The sequence below is a fragment of the Suricata suricatta genome, chromosome 13, assembly GCF_006229205.1.
Source record: "Suricata suricatta isolate VVHF042 chromosome 13, meerkat_22Aug2017_6uvM2_HiC, whole genome shotgun sequence".
Taxonomy (NCBI): domain Eukaryota; kingdom Metazoa; phylum Chordata; class Mammalia; order Carnivora; family Herpestidae; genus Suricata; species Suricata suricatta.
Window position 1 is genome coordinate 23,047,696 of NC_043712.1, and position 12,220 is coordinate 23,059,915.

General features: G+C 50.1%; 1 protein-coding gene across 1 annotated transcript in view; it reads left to right on the plus strand.

The window, feature by feature from the left end:
- EPB41L4B (erythrocyte membrane protein band 4.1 like 4B) overlaps nt 1-12,220 on the plus strand; it is a 134,542-nt gene that overhangs the window by 3,413 nt on the left and 118,909 nt on the right. The window contains 1 exon segment of the mRNA XM_029919634.1: nt 9-116. Within this exon segment, the coding sequence (XP_029775494.1) occupies nt 9-116 (108 nt within the window).

A 12,220-nucleotide genomic window follows, 5' to 3' on the forward strand; every position in this document is an offset into this window, starting at 1 on the left:
GGCCCCTCCTCACGGGCGGTGCGGCCGTGCACATCTCCGCCGCCGGCGCCTCCAAGGCCACCCTGTACTGTCGTGTCTTCCTGCTCGACGGGACCGAAGTGAGCGTGGACCTGCCGGTGAGTGACGGGGCCGGTCCGGGGTACTGACACCCACTGGGGCAGCTCCCCTCTGGGAGATCCAAGGATCCTTTCCCCCTTCTCCTGCGAGCACTCCCTAGCCCTGGATCCCTCTCGGGCCACCCCGTCCCGGTCTCTTCTGGAGCCCAATCCGTGGCCTGTGCCCCCTCATTGGGACACCGCGCTGCTGGATTGCGCCTTCTCCGGCTCCCACCTAGTGCTTTGGGCCTCACTGCCTCCCCAGCTCACCCAGTCCCCTCTTCCCGAGTCCCCGCCCCCTGGCGCGGGTGACCGGCGCTCGCCTTCCGCCCCCCGGATTCCAGCGGGGGCCTTCTTGGTCCTGGGTTATTGGTTAGAAAAATCTCAAAGCAATGCGGGACTGGTTCGGGGTGGCCTGCTTGCTCCCCCAAAGTCGCCATCAGGCCTTGTTGAGACGGCAGGAAGGAGAAGCCTCCTCCCCTGCCGCCCAGCAGGTGCCCCAAGTTGGGGAGGGAGTCTAGGGACCATTTCTCTCTTTCGATGCCCGCCCCCGCCCCATCCCCATCCCAAAGAGCCCCTAAAGCCCTTAGTGTCGCAGGGGGTTGGGCGACTTGGGAGCTAACTCTAAAATCGACTCTCTTGGACCTGGCTAACTTCGCACCGGCAGAGCCCTTTGCTGGGGCACTAGGTGTCGGCCATGGGGGCCCCCACGGGGCCTGGCGCGCCGGACTTTGCACCCTGGGCAACTTGCGTGGGGCGGCCCAGGCAGCCCCTGGCGGTGGCGCCGGGTTCGGGGCCACCCGCCCACAGGTGGTTGCACCCCGCCCCCTGCAGCAGATAGCTAGGCCGGCGCTGCTGTCCCCGCCAGTGTGTCCGGCTTTCTAGCCCGAAGGGGCCAGATGTGATCAAATCCGCGCATTAATGGGGCGCCTACTGGGCACCTGGCGCTGCGGCAGACGGTGCCTTTGGGAATCTTCGGGTGTGACTGAGGACACAGCGCCGATTGAGCTTTTACATGAATGTTACAGGTTATTCCGAGGGTTTCACGCGAAAAAAATAACATACACAGACTTGCAAAGGAAACATTTAGGCCTTCCCGGGTGGGGGAATTCTTTAGACTTCGGGAGAGAACTAGGGACCTGCAAGGGTTTTAGATGGGAAAATCAGAGCCTGCTTGGCCTTGGAGTTTAACGCTGTCTTAGGTTTAATTTTGAGACCGTTTCAATTTATGACAATTTTATTTTCGTGCTTCCTAGTGCTCTCCATAGAGTATCATTTTGTTATGATAATACCCTTTTGGGGCCTTTTATTCATGGAAAAGGAGCCAACGTTCCTGTGCTTAGAGCTGTTGTCTTTAAAATAGCATGAAAATGTTACTCCTCCCCACGATTGAGGCTCTCCGGCTTGTATTCTGCTGGGAGAGGAGGCCCGGAGAGCTTGGAGGAGTGGAGAGGTGGGCAGCCTGTGTGGGGAGAGGCCGTGGCGTATTTTGCATCTCAGATCAGGGAGAGGAGAGCTCTCCATGGGAACTTTGACCGTGTTCCTTGGGGATTTTCTAGTTGGTTCCCCAGGGATGGTTCGTTTTATAAAATGTATTGCTTCTGTCAGCTTTGTGTGACAGGCATAAGTGGTGTTCCTCAGATGAAAAATGCAAACAGAGTCAGGTGCATGTGTGGCGGATAGACCCAAACAGGTACGCCAATGAGCTGGTTGGCATCTGGCCGGCAATGCTGATTTATTAGCGGTGGGGAGCCCTCACTGAGTGTGGAGGAGAGGGATGCTTACATCCCGAAAGGCTTCTCCACTTTACCAAAGGTTGCTTGATAAAAAAATTTCCCCAGGTTTCCTTACAATGGCAGATTTCTCCATGCTTTAGGATGTAATTGTCCTGACTCTCACATTTTATGTATACCGACACACACGCATGTGTATATACACCCCATCCAAAGACAAAATGCGGGCTTTTGTCACGTGAGCCCTCCGGGAGGAATGATAAAGAAAAATTACCAGTGAGCACAGCTCATCGATTTAAAGATTTATTAGAGATCAGAACTGCATCCCACAGTCTCCTATGCTAGGCTTCTCAGATCAGGGTGTGAGTTCCTGTAATTAATTCTCCGAGTACAAGGTTAGCACCAGGCGGCCCAAACCCAGCAAGTTTGTGGATGAATTTGTAGCACGCATGCTCCTTCCTGAGACCCGTTTCACTGGGCTCACTTTCCATGTTGTCCTGTTTGGCATTTAGCCCCACTTGTCATTATTCTCCTCTTCTGCTTTCCTGGATTTTTACCCCTTCCTGGGCCCTGGTGTTGCATGGCTGCCTGTCACACAGATGGGATTTACCTTTGGCCGCCATACCCCTGAGCTGGATTTTCGGTCTCCTGTCACTTCTCCAGGCACTCAGTGCACTCGCCAGGCTAACTATGGCTCCTTTGTAATTAAAACCCTCTGGTGGTGTTAGCTTTAAGATTCCTTTGCTCAGCATACTAACAGTGGTTATGAATTGTCATGAGCCATTTTATTGGCCCTAATCTGGACACTTTAGGTTCTGAAACTGACTTGAACACAGCAGCACCTTCAGTGTGACCATGCCAGGGCACCTTTTCTTGGGCATGTCCGGTGTATCAAGCACTGTGCTGTGGACACAGATGAATGGGAGGTGGCCTGGAGGACCTTGGGAAACACAGGTAAAAACATGCCTTTTTATTCTAAGTGATGCTAAGTGATGTGACAGGCTGACCCAGACAGGATGCTGGGGGATGGGCGGGTTAAGAGGGCTTCCTGGAGATTTTGACACTTGAGGTTGCGGGATCTCAAATCCAACGTCCCCTGTGCAGTTTTTAGAATACCTACTGTGTCAGGTCCACTCCTTGGCCAGCCCATGGCCAGCGGTTATGTTTAGTAAAGGAAGAAGCAGCTGTGATTGTACTCAGCAATGCTCAGACAGGGCCTGGAGTCTCCTTGTCCGGGCGTGGGCCGCATCCCCTAGCATGGTGGTCTGTTTTTAACCTTTGCTGTGGTTTCTCAGTCTTTGGTAAAATGTGAACAAAAGGATCTTTAAAACAAAATCCATCTATAACATGCGGTCTAAAATGTGCTTGCTGGGATGCCTGGGTGGCTCCGTCGGTTAAGCATTTGACTCTGGATCTCAGCTCAGGTCATGATCTCACAGTTTGTGAGATCAAGCCCCATATCAGGCTTCCACACTGACAGCACGGAGCCTGATTGGGATTCTCTCTCTCTCTCTCTCTCTCTCTCTCTCTCTCTCTCTCTCTGCCCCTCCTCTTTTCGTGCTTGTGTGTGCTCTCTCTCTCTCTCTCAAAATAAATAAGTCAACCTAGAAAAAAATAAAATGGGCTGGACCAACCCAGCTTGCAGGGGAGGCCCTGGCTCATAAGCCGGAGTGATACCGTGAGCCACTCCTCTTCAGAAAACTTGTCTTTGGAAGGTACTGCCTCTCTCTCCTTAGACCAGCTCTGCCCTGCCCAGCCCTCAGGTGTGGTCTGGTCTGAGCAGGGCAGGACTCCCTCGGTCCTACCCCAGACACTTGCCTTCTATTAATGCAGCTGAAGATCCCATTAGTGTGCTTGGCAGCAGCATCCGCTGTTGACTCATATTAGCTCTCTGTTGACTAAATCCCTGGCATCGCTTTTGCTCGTGCGGCTGTTGCTCAGCCCCGTCTCCCCCTCCCCGGCGTGCATAGTCTTCCAGCAGCTCTGTGCGGAAAGCTGTTGGGATGGGTGTGTGGCTGGCTGGTGAGCACCCCCACCGGGCCTTGGAGGGCACGGCTTGCTGGCCAGTAGTAGTGCTGTTGGCGTGGTTGCTTTCACCGAATCTGGAACTCAGCATTGACTCTGTGGTTCAGGGCAAGCAGCGAGAGCGTCAGGGGTGGAAGATCCTTGCTTGAGCCTTTCAGGCTGGCTGTGTAGCCCAGGGCCGCTCCAGCTCTCGGAGCCTCGGAGCCTCAGTGTTTTGGTCTTTTAAATGGGGATGTTGGGAGGATCAGCAGCGGAGTACTGAAAGGTTGCTCATAGGTTGTAACCTTAAACACGTCTCTCACCACCTCTTTGACCTGTGGAATGAGGTTGGAAGCATGTCCAGTAACAGATGTGACAGACAAACCAAAAAGAGCTGTGGTGGGAAGGCTAAACATCTTTTTCTGTTTTTAATGTTTATTTTTGAGAGAGAGAGAGAAAGGTAAGAGGAGACAGAATCCCAAGCAGGCTCTGTGCTGTCAACTCAGGAGCCTGATGTGGGGCTTGATGTCATGAACCGTCAGATTGTGACCTGAGCTGAAACCAAGAGTCGGACACTTAACCCACTGAGCCACATAGGTGCCCCTAAACATCTTTTTTTTTTAATTAAAAAAAATTTTTTTTATGGTTTTTATTTTATTTTTGAGAGACAGAGACAGCGCGAGCAGGGGAGGGTCAGAGAGAGAGGGAGACACAGAATCTGAAGCAGGCTCCAGGCTCTGAGCTAGCTGTCAGCACAGAGCCCGACGCGGGGCTCGAACCCACGAACCGTGAGATCTTTACCTGAGTTGAAGCCGGACGCTTAACCGACTGAGCCCCCCTAAACATCTTTTTTAGTGGTAATCAGAAGTTATATGTGGCATGAGAGATGCTTCTTGAAACTTTTCACTTTTTATTTTTTAATTATTTTAATGTTTATTTGTTTTTGAGAGAGAGAGAGAGAGAGACAGAGCATGAGCAGAGGAGGGATAGAGAAGGAGACACAGAATCTGAAGCAGGTTCCAGGCTCTGAGCTGTCAGCACAGAGCCCAACATGGGGCTCAAACCCATGAACTGTGAGATCACGACCTGAACCAAAGTCAGATACTCAACCAACTGAGCCACCCAGGAACCCTTATTTAAAAATTTTTTTAATGTTAATTTTTGAGGGGCACCTGGGTCGTTCAGTCGGTTGAGCGTCCGGCTTCAGTTCAGGTAATGATCTCACTGTTTGTGGGTTCGAGCCCCCACATCAGGCTCTGTGCTGACAGCTCAGAGCCTGGAGCCTGTTTTCAGATTCTGTGTCTCCCTCTCTCTCTGACCCTCCCCTGAGAGAGAGAGAGAGAGAGAGAAAGAGAGAGGGAGAACATGAGCAGGGGAGGGGCAAATAGAGGAAACAGAGGATCAGAAGTAGGCTCTGTCCTGACATCAGAGAGTCTAATACGGGGCTCAGACTCACAAACCATGAGTTGGACACTTAAGCCACTGAGCCTCCCAGGCACCCCTGAAAGTTTCACTGTAGCTGAGAAAAGAATGCCGCCCCCCACCCCATTGTAAGTTCTTAGGATTTTAGAAGTAGATTCTCTGATCCAGCTGAATGCATGTAATGGAATATCAGGAGCACATGCCTTATTTTGGAATTGAAAGGAACCCTGGACAGCACATATTCTGCCCTTTGTATTTATAGGAAACTGAGGCCTATGGATAGAGAATGACTTCCCATTAGTCAGTGAAGTCAGTGAAGAGTTGGCATGGGTTACTTTGGGAGCCCTGATGGCCTAGCCTTGGGACATGAGTACAGGATCCGTGGTTGGAAGGAAGACCGAGCCCCCAGGCCTGACACAGGACCACGGAACGGGATGGGCTATGTTCCTGGCAGTTGGAAGTAGGACATATTTTCCTGAACAGTGAGAAACTCCAGCAAAATTGTTCTCTGACTTCAGTGCACTCCAGAGTGCATCTGAGATGTTCTTTTCCTTCAGTTAAAATTCCCAGGTCCATCCCCAGACTTTTTTCTCACGAGAGCATGCACTGGTTGGGGGGTGGGGGTGTGTGAGGGGACTGGTGCAGAGAGCGAGGGAGACAGAATCCCAAGCAGGCTCTGTGCTGACAGTTCAACTCAGAGCTCAAACTCATGACCTGAGCAAAAATCAAGAGTTGGATGCGTCACCAACTGAGCCTCCAGGCCACAATTTCTGATTGAGTGGTTCAGGAAGTTGGATTTCTAACAAGTACCCTGGGTGATTCTGATGAATGTGGTCCCTTCACATCCTTTGAAAAATTCTGGGGTAGAACTGAAAGTAGAGGGTGGCCATGCTATGCATTAAAACGTGCTGTAGGCAGCGAGAGGGCAATGGCCATCATTGAGCTGGGGGGTGACGGTACCTCTCCTGAGCTTTAGGGAGCCCATTTTTGCCACAGCAGAGTGGAGGCTGGGGCAGGTGAGAGGCAAGGAGGGCCTGGCCCAGAGAAGGGGGCGGAGGGCCAGAGCAGTTGGTGGGTGGAGCCCGTTTAGTGTGTGGGGAGGGGAAGGTGGAGGCCTAATGGGGTCCAGCTTGGAGGCAGGGAGGTCTTCACCCTCCTTCCTGTGGGAGTAAACAGGGGGCCATATTAGACATCTCTGGAAATAGGGGAAGGCAGCTCCTCATTTCCACCCTCTCTCAAGGTTCTGCCTTCTCTGGACCCCTTGTCTTGTCCTGGGCCTCTCGGTGGTTGCTTCTTCCTGCCCCAGAGGGAAGGTATTGGCTCAGGGTGGTCCTCCAGTGTAACCCCACCTCCACGCATTCCAGCCCAGGAACGAACGAGCCCATGGGGAACCTTGGACTCCTACCTGGGTCATGAATTTGTATGTTTTTAAAATACCTTTGTTTTAAAGGAGGGATAGTTGGGGGGAGGGAGCTGGGAGGAAGAGAGGTGAATGGTAAATATCCTTCCCAAATGGGACACAGGCATGACCTCTCTCAAACTGTGGTTTTACACGTGCTTGCTTGTCAGTGTTAATAGGGGGAAGGAGGTGTCTGTCAGCCTTTCCCGTGCCAGTAGCATGACCCTACGCTGGTCCAGGACTGAACAAATATTAACTTGCTAAGCACTTTCACGTGCATAATCTCATTGAATTCCGTCCCTAAGGCACTGCTGTGGATGAAGGCATAGGTCTCTTTAATTTTGAAATAGTAAAAGGTCAGTGTATGTGTGGGGGGTACTTTCCCTTAAATTCTTGCATAGGGACTTAGAAAAAAAGCCACTCAGTAACCACAGAAATCCTCCGCCCACAATTTGTCCTCAAAACACGTGTTCACCCTTCTCTCCTGCCTGAGTCCCTGCGCCCAGCCTTCTCCGCTTTGCCTGGAATGTTCCCTCCGCAGGGACCTGGTCCTGTGGGCACTCCCATTTCCTCCTTTGGCCCATGGCATCTTGCTGGGATTTTTTTTCAGGTAGGTGTGTGCCTTTGTCCCCCGCTTTCATTTCACATCAGAACATGCTGAAAGCAGAAAGATTAGAAAATATGGAGAATCCAGAAAAGTGAAAACATGTAAAATTTCATCAGCGATAACCACTGTTAAAATCGTGGTGTAGAGGGCGCCTGGGTGGCTCCATTGGTTGGGCATCCTAATCTTGATTTTGACTCAGGTCATGATCCCAGTTAGGGTGGTAGAATGGAGCCCCACATCATGCTCCATGCTGAGTGTGGAGCCTGCTTGGAAATCTCTCCCCTCCCCTCCCCTGCCCCTCTCCCCAGCTTGTATGTGCACTTTAAAAAAAATTGTGTGTATTCATCTGTAGTTTTTTCTTTTTGTATTTAGATATAAATATGTACTCAGAATGACAAATTTGTATGAGTTGATGAACGTCTCTCCACCCCTTCCGCCTAGTTGAATAGGGACCACAGACCCTGAATTTGTGTCTCTTTGGGATGGAGGCCATGTCCCCACCTTGCATTCCCTGGGACCTGAGTGAGAGTGGGAGCCCCTACGCACCGCCCCGGCCTCAGTGAGAAGCAAGCAAGCTCGCCATCCTCGGAGCATCTCCTCACTATCATCTCTGCTTTCTGGCAGGTTAAAGGGCCTGTCGATGTGGCCGTAGAATTCCTTCCACACGGGGGCTTGGGTTCTGAACACCTGCCTTGGGGTGGTCACCGTTCTGTCCCCTGCCAGGGCTGTGCCTGCTTGCTACCGGCCAGAGCCGGTCTGGCAGAGATGGGTGGGAGCCTTGCAGCCTCCCAGATGCGCCCTCTCCGTCTTGACCCCCCCCCCCCAAGGCTCCTTCCGCACTTCTTTGGCTTCTCTCTAGACCTGGATATGCCTCACTAGTCCCACTTGATTTGTGTTTCTGGTTTATTTTTAATTGTTTTCCAAAAATATTTTTGTTTACCCATAGTGTATTTTCTTCAGTCAGCAAGGACTTCCTGAGCACTTCTGTTGCATTCAGCATTGCAGAGGGATCCAGGAGTAGTAAGATAGCTCCAATCTCGAAGGGGAAACAGTGTCAATATGTAACTTGTTCCGAACGAGGCAGTGTGGGCGGTGAGCCGCTGAACTGCGGGGTGGAGTTGGAGATGGTTTGATGCCCAAAGTGACATCACATTGCCCCAAAGGATGCATAAGAGTTCAGCTGTAGATTTGGTCAGAAAGTGTCAGGGCAGAGGAAACAGCAGGTGCAAATGCCTGAAGGTTGGGAGCCCGAAAGCCCCATTTCCTGGGCTCTGGACTCAAGTAGGAGGGGATTATGAGCTCTGGCTGTGTCCCTGAATCTTAAAGGAACGAGTGAGGAACCTTTAAAGTGCAGATGTGTGTCTTGAGCTAAGAAGAGCTGAGGTTTAACCTGCCTGGTGCTGTGCTAAGTGCTTAAGGGATCGGCTTACTGAGTTTTTGTAGAAACTTTGATAGTGTTACTGCTGTTATCCCTGATTTGTAGAGGGGAGAATCAGGGCTCGGTAGACAGGTTAAGAAAACTTGCCCGTGTCACATAGCTAGTAAAAGTAGACTCCAGGGTTAAATTCAGACTGGCCACAGGACATTTGTGATCTGGAATGTCCCTCTCACAGCAAGACCGGGCATTGGTGGGATGGATGCTGAGTGGGTTCTGAGCCTGTCCCCGGGGTTCTGAGGTGGATGGGGACCTCTGAACCTCAGAAGGATGTCCTTTCTTTGCAGGCCAGTTGAGACTTCCAGAGATCAGATTCACATCTTTAGTCCTACTCCTCAAATACAGTTTCACCCAGAGTGCGTTCTGGTTTGATGGCCAGAGTTTCATCGCTGAGGTCAGAAGTAGGCTACATTTTTAAGAAATGCTTAATAGAACAACATTAAACTTAGCACACAGAAAAGCATTTTACATTTTCCCATTCCCAGCCAGCTGCATAGCAACTGGTTCCCTTCAGTCTTTGATCTCTCCTATATGCGTGTGTATAAACATGGTATCAATTTATTTTCTCCCATCCAGGGCTTCCTGACAAACCCCTCACCAGTTAGGTGCCCTCTTTTGTGATTATTCGAGATTAAATTCGCCCCTCGATCTCTGTGTATGTGTGCATGTGTGTGATGTGAGTAATACCTGTCTCTACCTGTCCTGGGACTGGCGGCCGGTAGGCAGAGCACCTGCTATACCTTCTCTGTTAGGCAACCCTGCCCCCTAGGCTTGCAGAATCCGTGTCACTTCCCTTAATTGCCACCATGTGGGAAGGTACTATTATCCTGTTTACACATGGTCTCAGGGAGCATGTGGCCTTGGGCCACTCAGGTAGTAAGCGTGGTAGAGCCAGAACTGAATCTAGGTTTTCTGACTCATTTTCTATGCTGTGCCCACTCACCCTCCCTGTTTGAAATGTGTGCTCCTTGGAACTCCTTTGCGATTTGACCCTCAGAACTTCATGCAATAACACCCCCTCCCGTTCCCGCACCTCTTTGCCTTTCAGCCTCTTTGGCATTTGGGTTCTATCATTCTTAAGCTCTTTTCCCTAAAGTCCTAGCTGGCTGAGTGCCTAGCACTTCCTTGTTGTTCAGAACTACAAGATGGTATCCCAAGGGTCCTGTGCCACTTCTGGGATCATCTGCAGCTTCCCGGTTTCCCAGCACTGAGCGTGGTCCCCAAAGTAGGCCTGTCCGTGTGGCCAGCCCAGCTGGGAGGACGTGGACCACCTGGCCCTGCAGGTGGCTGTAGGCCGGCATCCCTCGTGTCTCCCACGTGCCTGTTTCTTTTCATGTGAGTGTCGTCATCACCCTTACCGTGTCTGACCTCTGCTTGGGCAGGTTGACATCATAATGCTTCTCCTTTAGCCTGCCTACTTGCTTGCTAGGCTGCCACCACTTTGAACTCTAGATTTGTGTGTGTGTGTGTGTGTGTGTGTGTGTGTGTGTGTGTGAGATAAAATGTAAGTAACAGCTTTTAGGTGTACAGTTCAGTGGCCTGAAGTACATTCACATTGTTGTGCAGCCATCACTACCATCGGTCTCCAGATTGTTGTCATCTTTCCAAACCCGCAAGTCTGAACCCATTAAACAAGAATTCTCCAGCCCCCTTCCCCAAGTCCTTAGAAACCACCCTTCTACTTTCTGTCTCTCTGAAGTTGACTCAGGATACCTTATGTAAGTGGAATGGAACAGTAGTTATCCATTTGTGTCTACTCCTTTTGGGAAGCATGTCTTTGAGGTTCATCTGCACAGCATGTATCAGAAAGTTACTCCTCTTTAAGACTGAGTAGTATTCCGAGATATGTCTGTAGCACATTTTGTTTATCTGTTCGTCCAGGTGATGGATGGAGTTTGGTGCAGGTCTGGGCCTCCCTAACTCGGTCCTGCCTGTTCATTAGTGGCTCTGCCTTCGGAGACTTGGATGGCCCCAGCCCTCCCCTCGTGGTTTTATTCTTGGCATTTTGGCACCTCTTTCCTGGGACTCTTCTGTGTGATGCCGGTATCCTTTCTGGTTATCTGGTAGTTTCCCCCTTACGTTTTTCTCAGAATTTTTTCATGTTGGCAGGTCCTCCGTCTTTAAATATTTAAGTGATGAAAATATAAATACCAAAGAGTGTACATGAATAAAGAAAAATAATCCAGTGAACATCCATGTACCCATCACCCCAGCTTAAAATCAAAGACATCGCTAGTGCTGTGGAAGCCGTCACCCCCTCCCCAACCACACTCCCCACGCCCTGCCGCTCTCCTGAAATTCGTCTTTCTATATTCTAGGTTCACTGCATATATGTGTTTCCCTAGATGACCTATTGTTAGTTTTGTATGTCTGTGAACTTTATGTAAATGGATTTTTTCAGTATATTATGTGCATGAGATTCGTCCATATCGATGAGCTGACTCTAGTTGTTATTGCTCAGTGGTATTCCATTGCACGAATCTACTGAAATTTATCCGTAGCTGGTGGACATTTGGAATGTTTCCAGTTTGGGGCTGTTAAGAGAAAATGCTGCTTTGAACCTCCTGGAATTGGTCTCCTAGTGGATATATGCAAGCCGGCTGAGCGGGCTGTGGGCTGGGCCTTTCAAGATCATGCAGAATTGTTTTCCCAGAGTCCCCGCCGCGTCTGTGAATCCATTCTTCGACACTTGGCATTATGCAGCTTTTTTTTGTTGTATTTTACTGTAACCATATTTTCTCCTGGAATGCTTTGTTCTGTGATTTTTGCCCGTTTTTCAGCTGTCCTATTTTTCTGATTGTGGTCAGGGCTTTCCCAGCTAGTCTTTCTGAGATTGCCTCCCAGGCCCCTTGTTCTCAGGTAACATCGTGGAACAAGAGGGAACACCTGTGTCCAGATATCCCAACAGGCCTTTCCTCACTCCGTGGGGATTCATGCTTTGACTTCGGTTTTGCTGTGCATGAACCGAAGTCAGTTGTCCCTGGTGGCTTTTGGTGAGCAACTGTAGGATCTACGTAGATTTCACTTCAATTCTGCCTGCTTTTTTTCCCCTCAGTTTTTATTATTGATATTTCTAAGCACATTCAGTAGTAGAGAGAACCACATGTACCCACCACATAATGAACATAATGAACCCCAAGTACCCATTATCGAGTTCCATCTCATAGCTGTCTGACCACTCTTGTTCCTTCTGTGTCCTGACTGCCGTCCCTTCCCAATTATTTTAAAGCAAATTCTAAGCCTGTAATTTCAAACTTGTGTTTCAGTATGTTTCCAAAAAGATAAGGGCTATGTTTTTATAAATATATCCCCTCTCCTAGTTAAAAAAAAAACCATAACAATTTTTTGTTATCATATATTTAGTCAGTGCTCAAATTTTCCTGTTTGGTTGTCAGAAAGGTCCTTTCTTGGCATTTGGTTGATATTCTATGTAAAGCTCTTTTTAGGGGCACCTGGGTGGCTCAGCCGGTTAAGCGTCCGGCTTCGGCTCAGGTCATGCATGATCTCATGGTTCGTGGGTTCGAG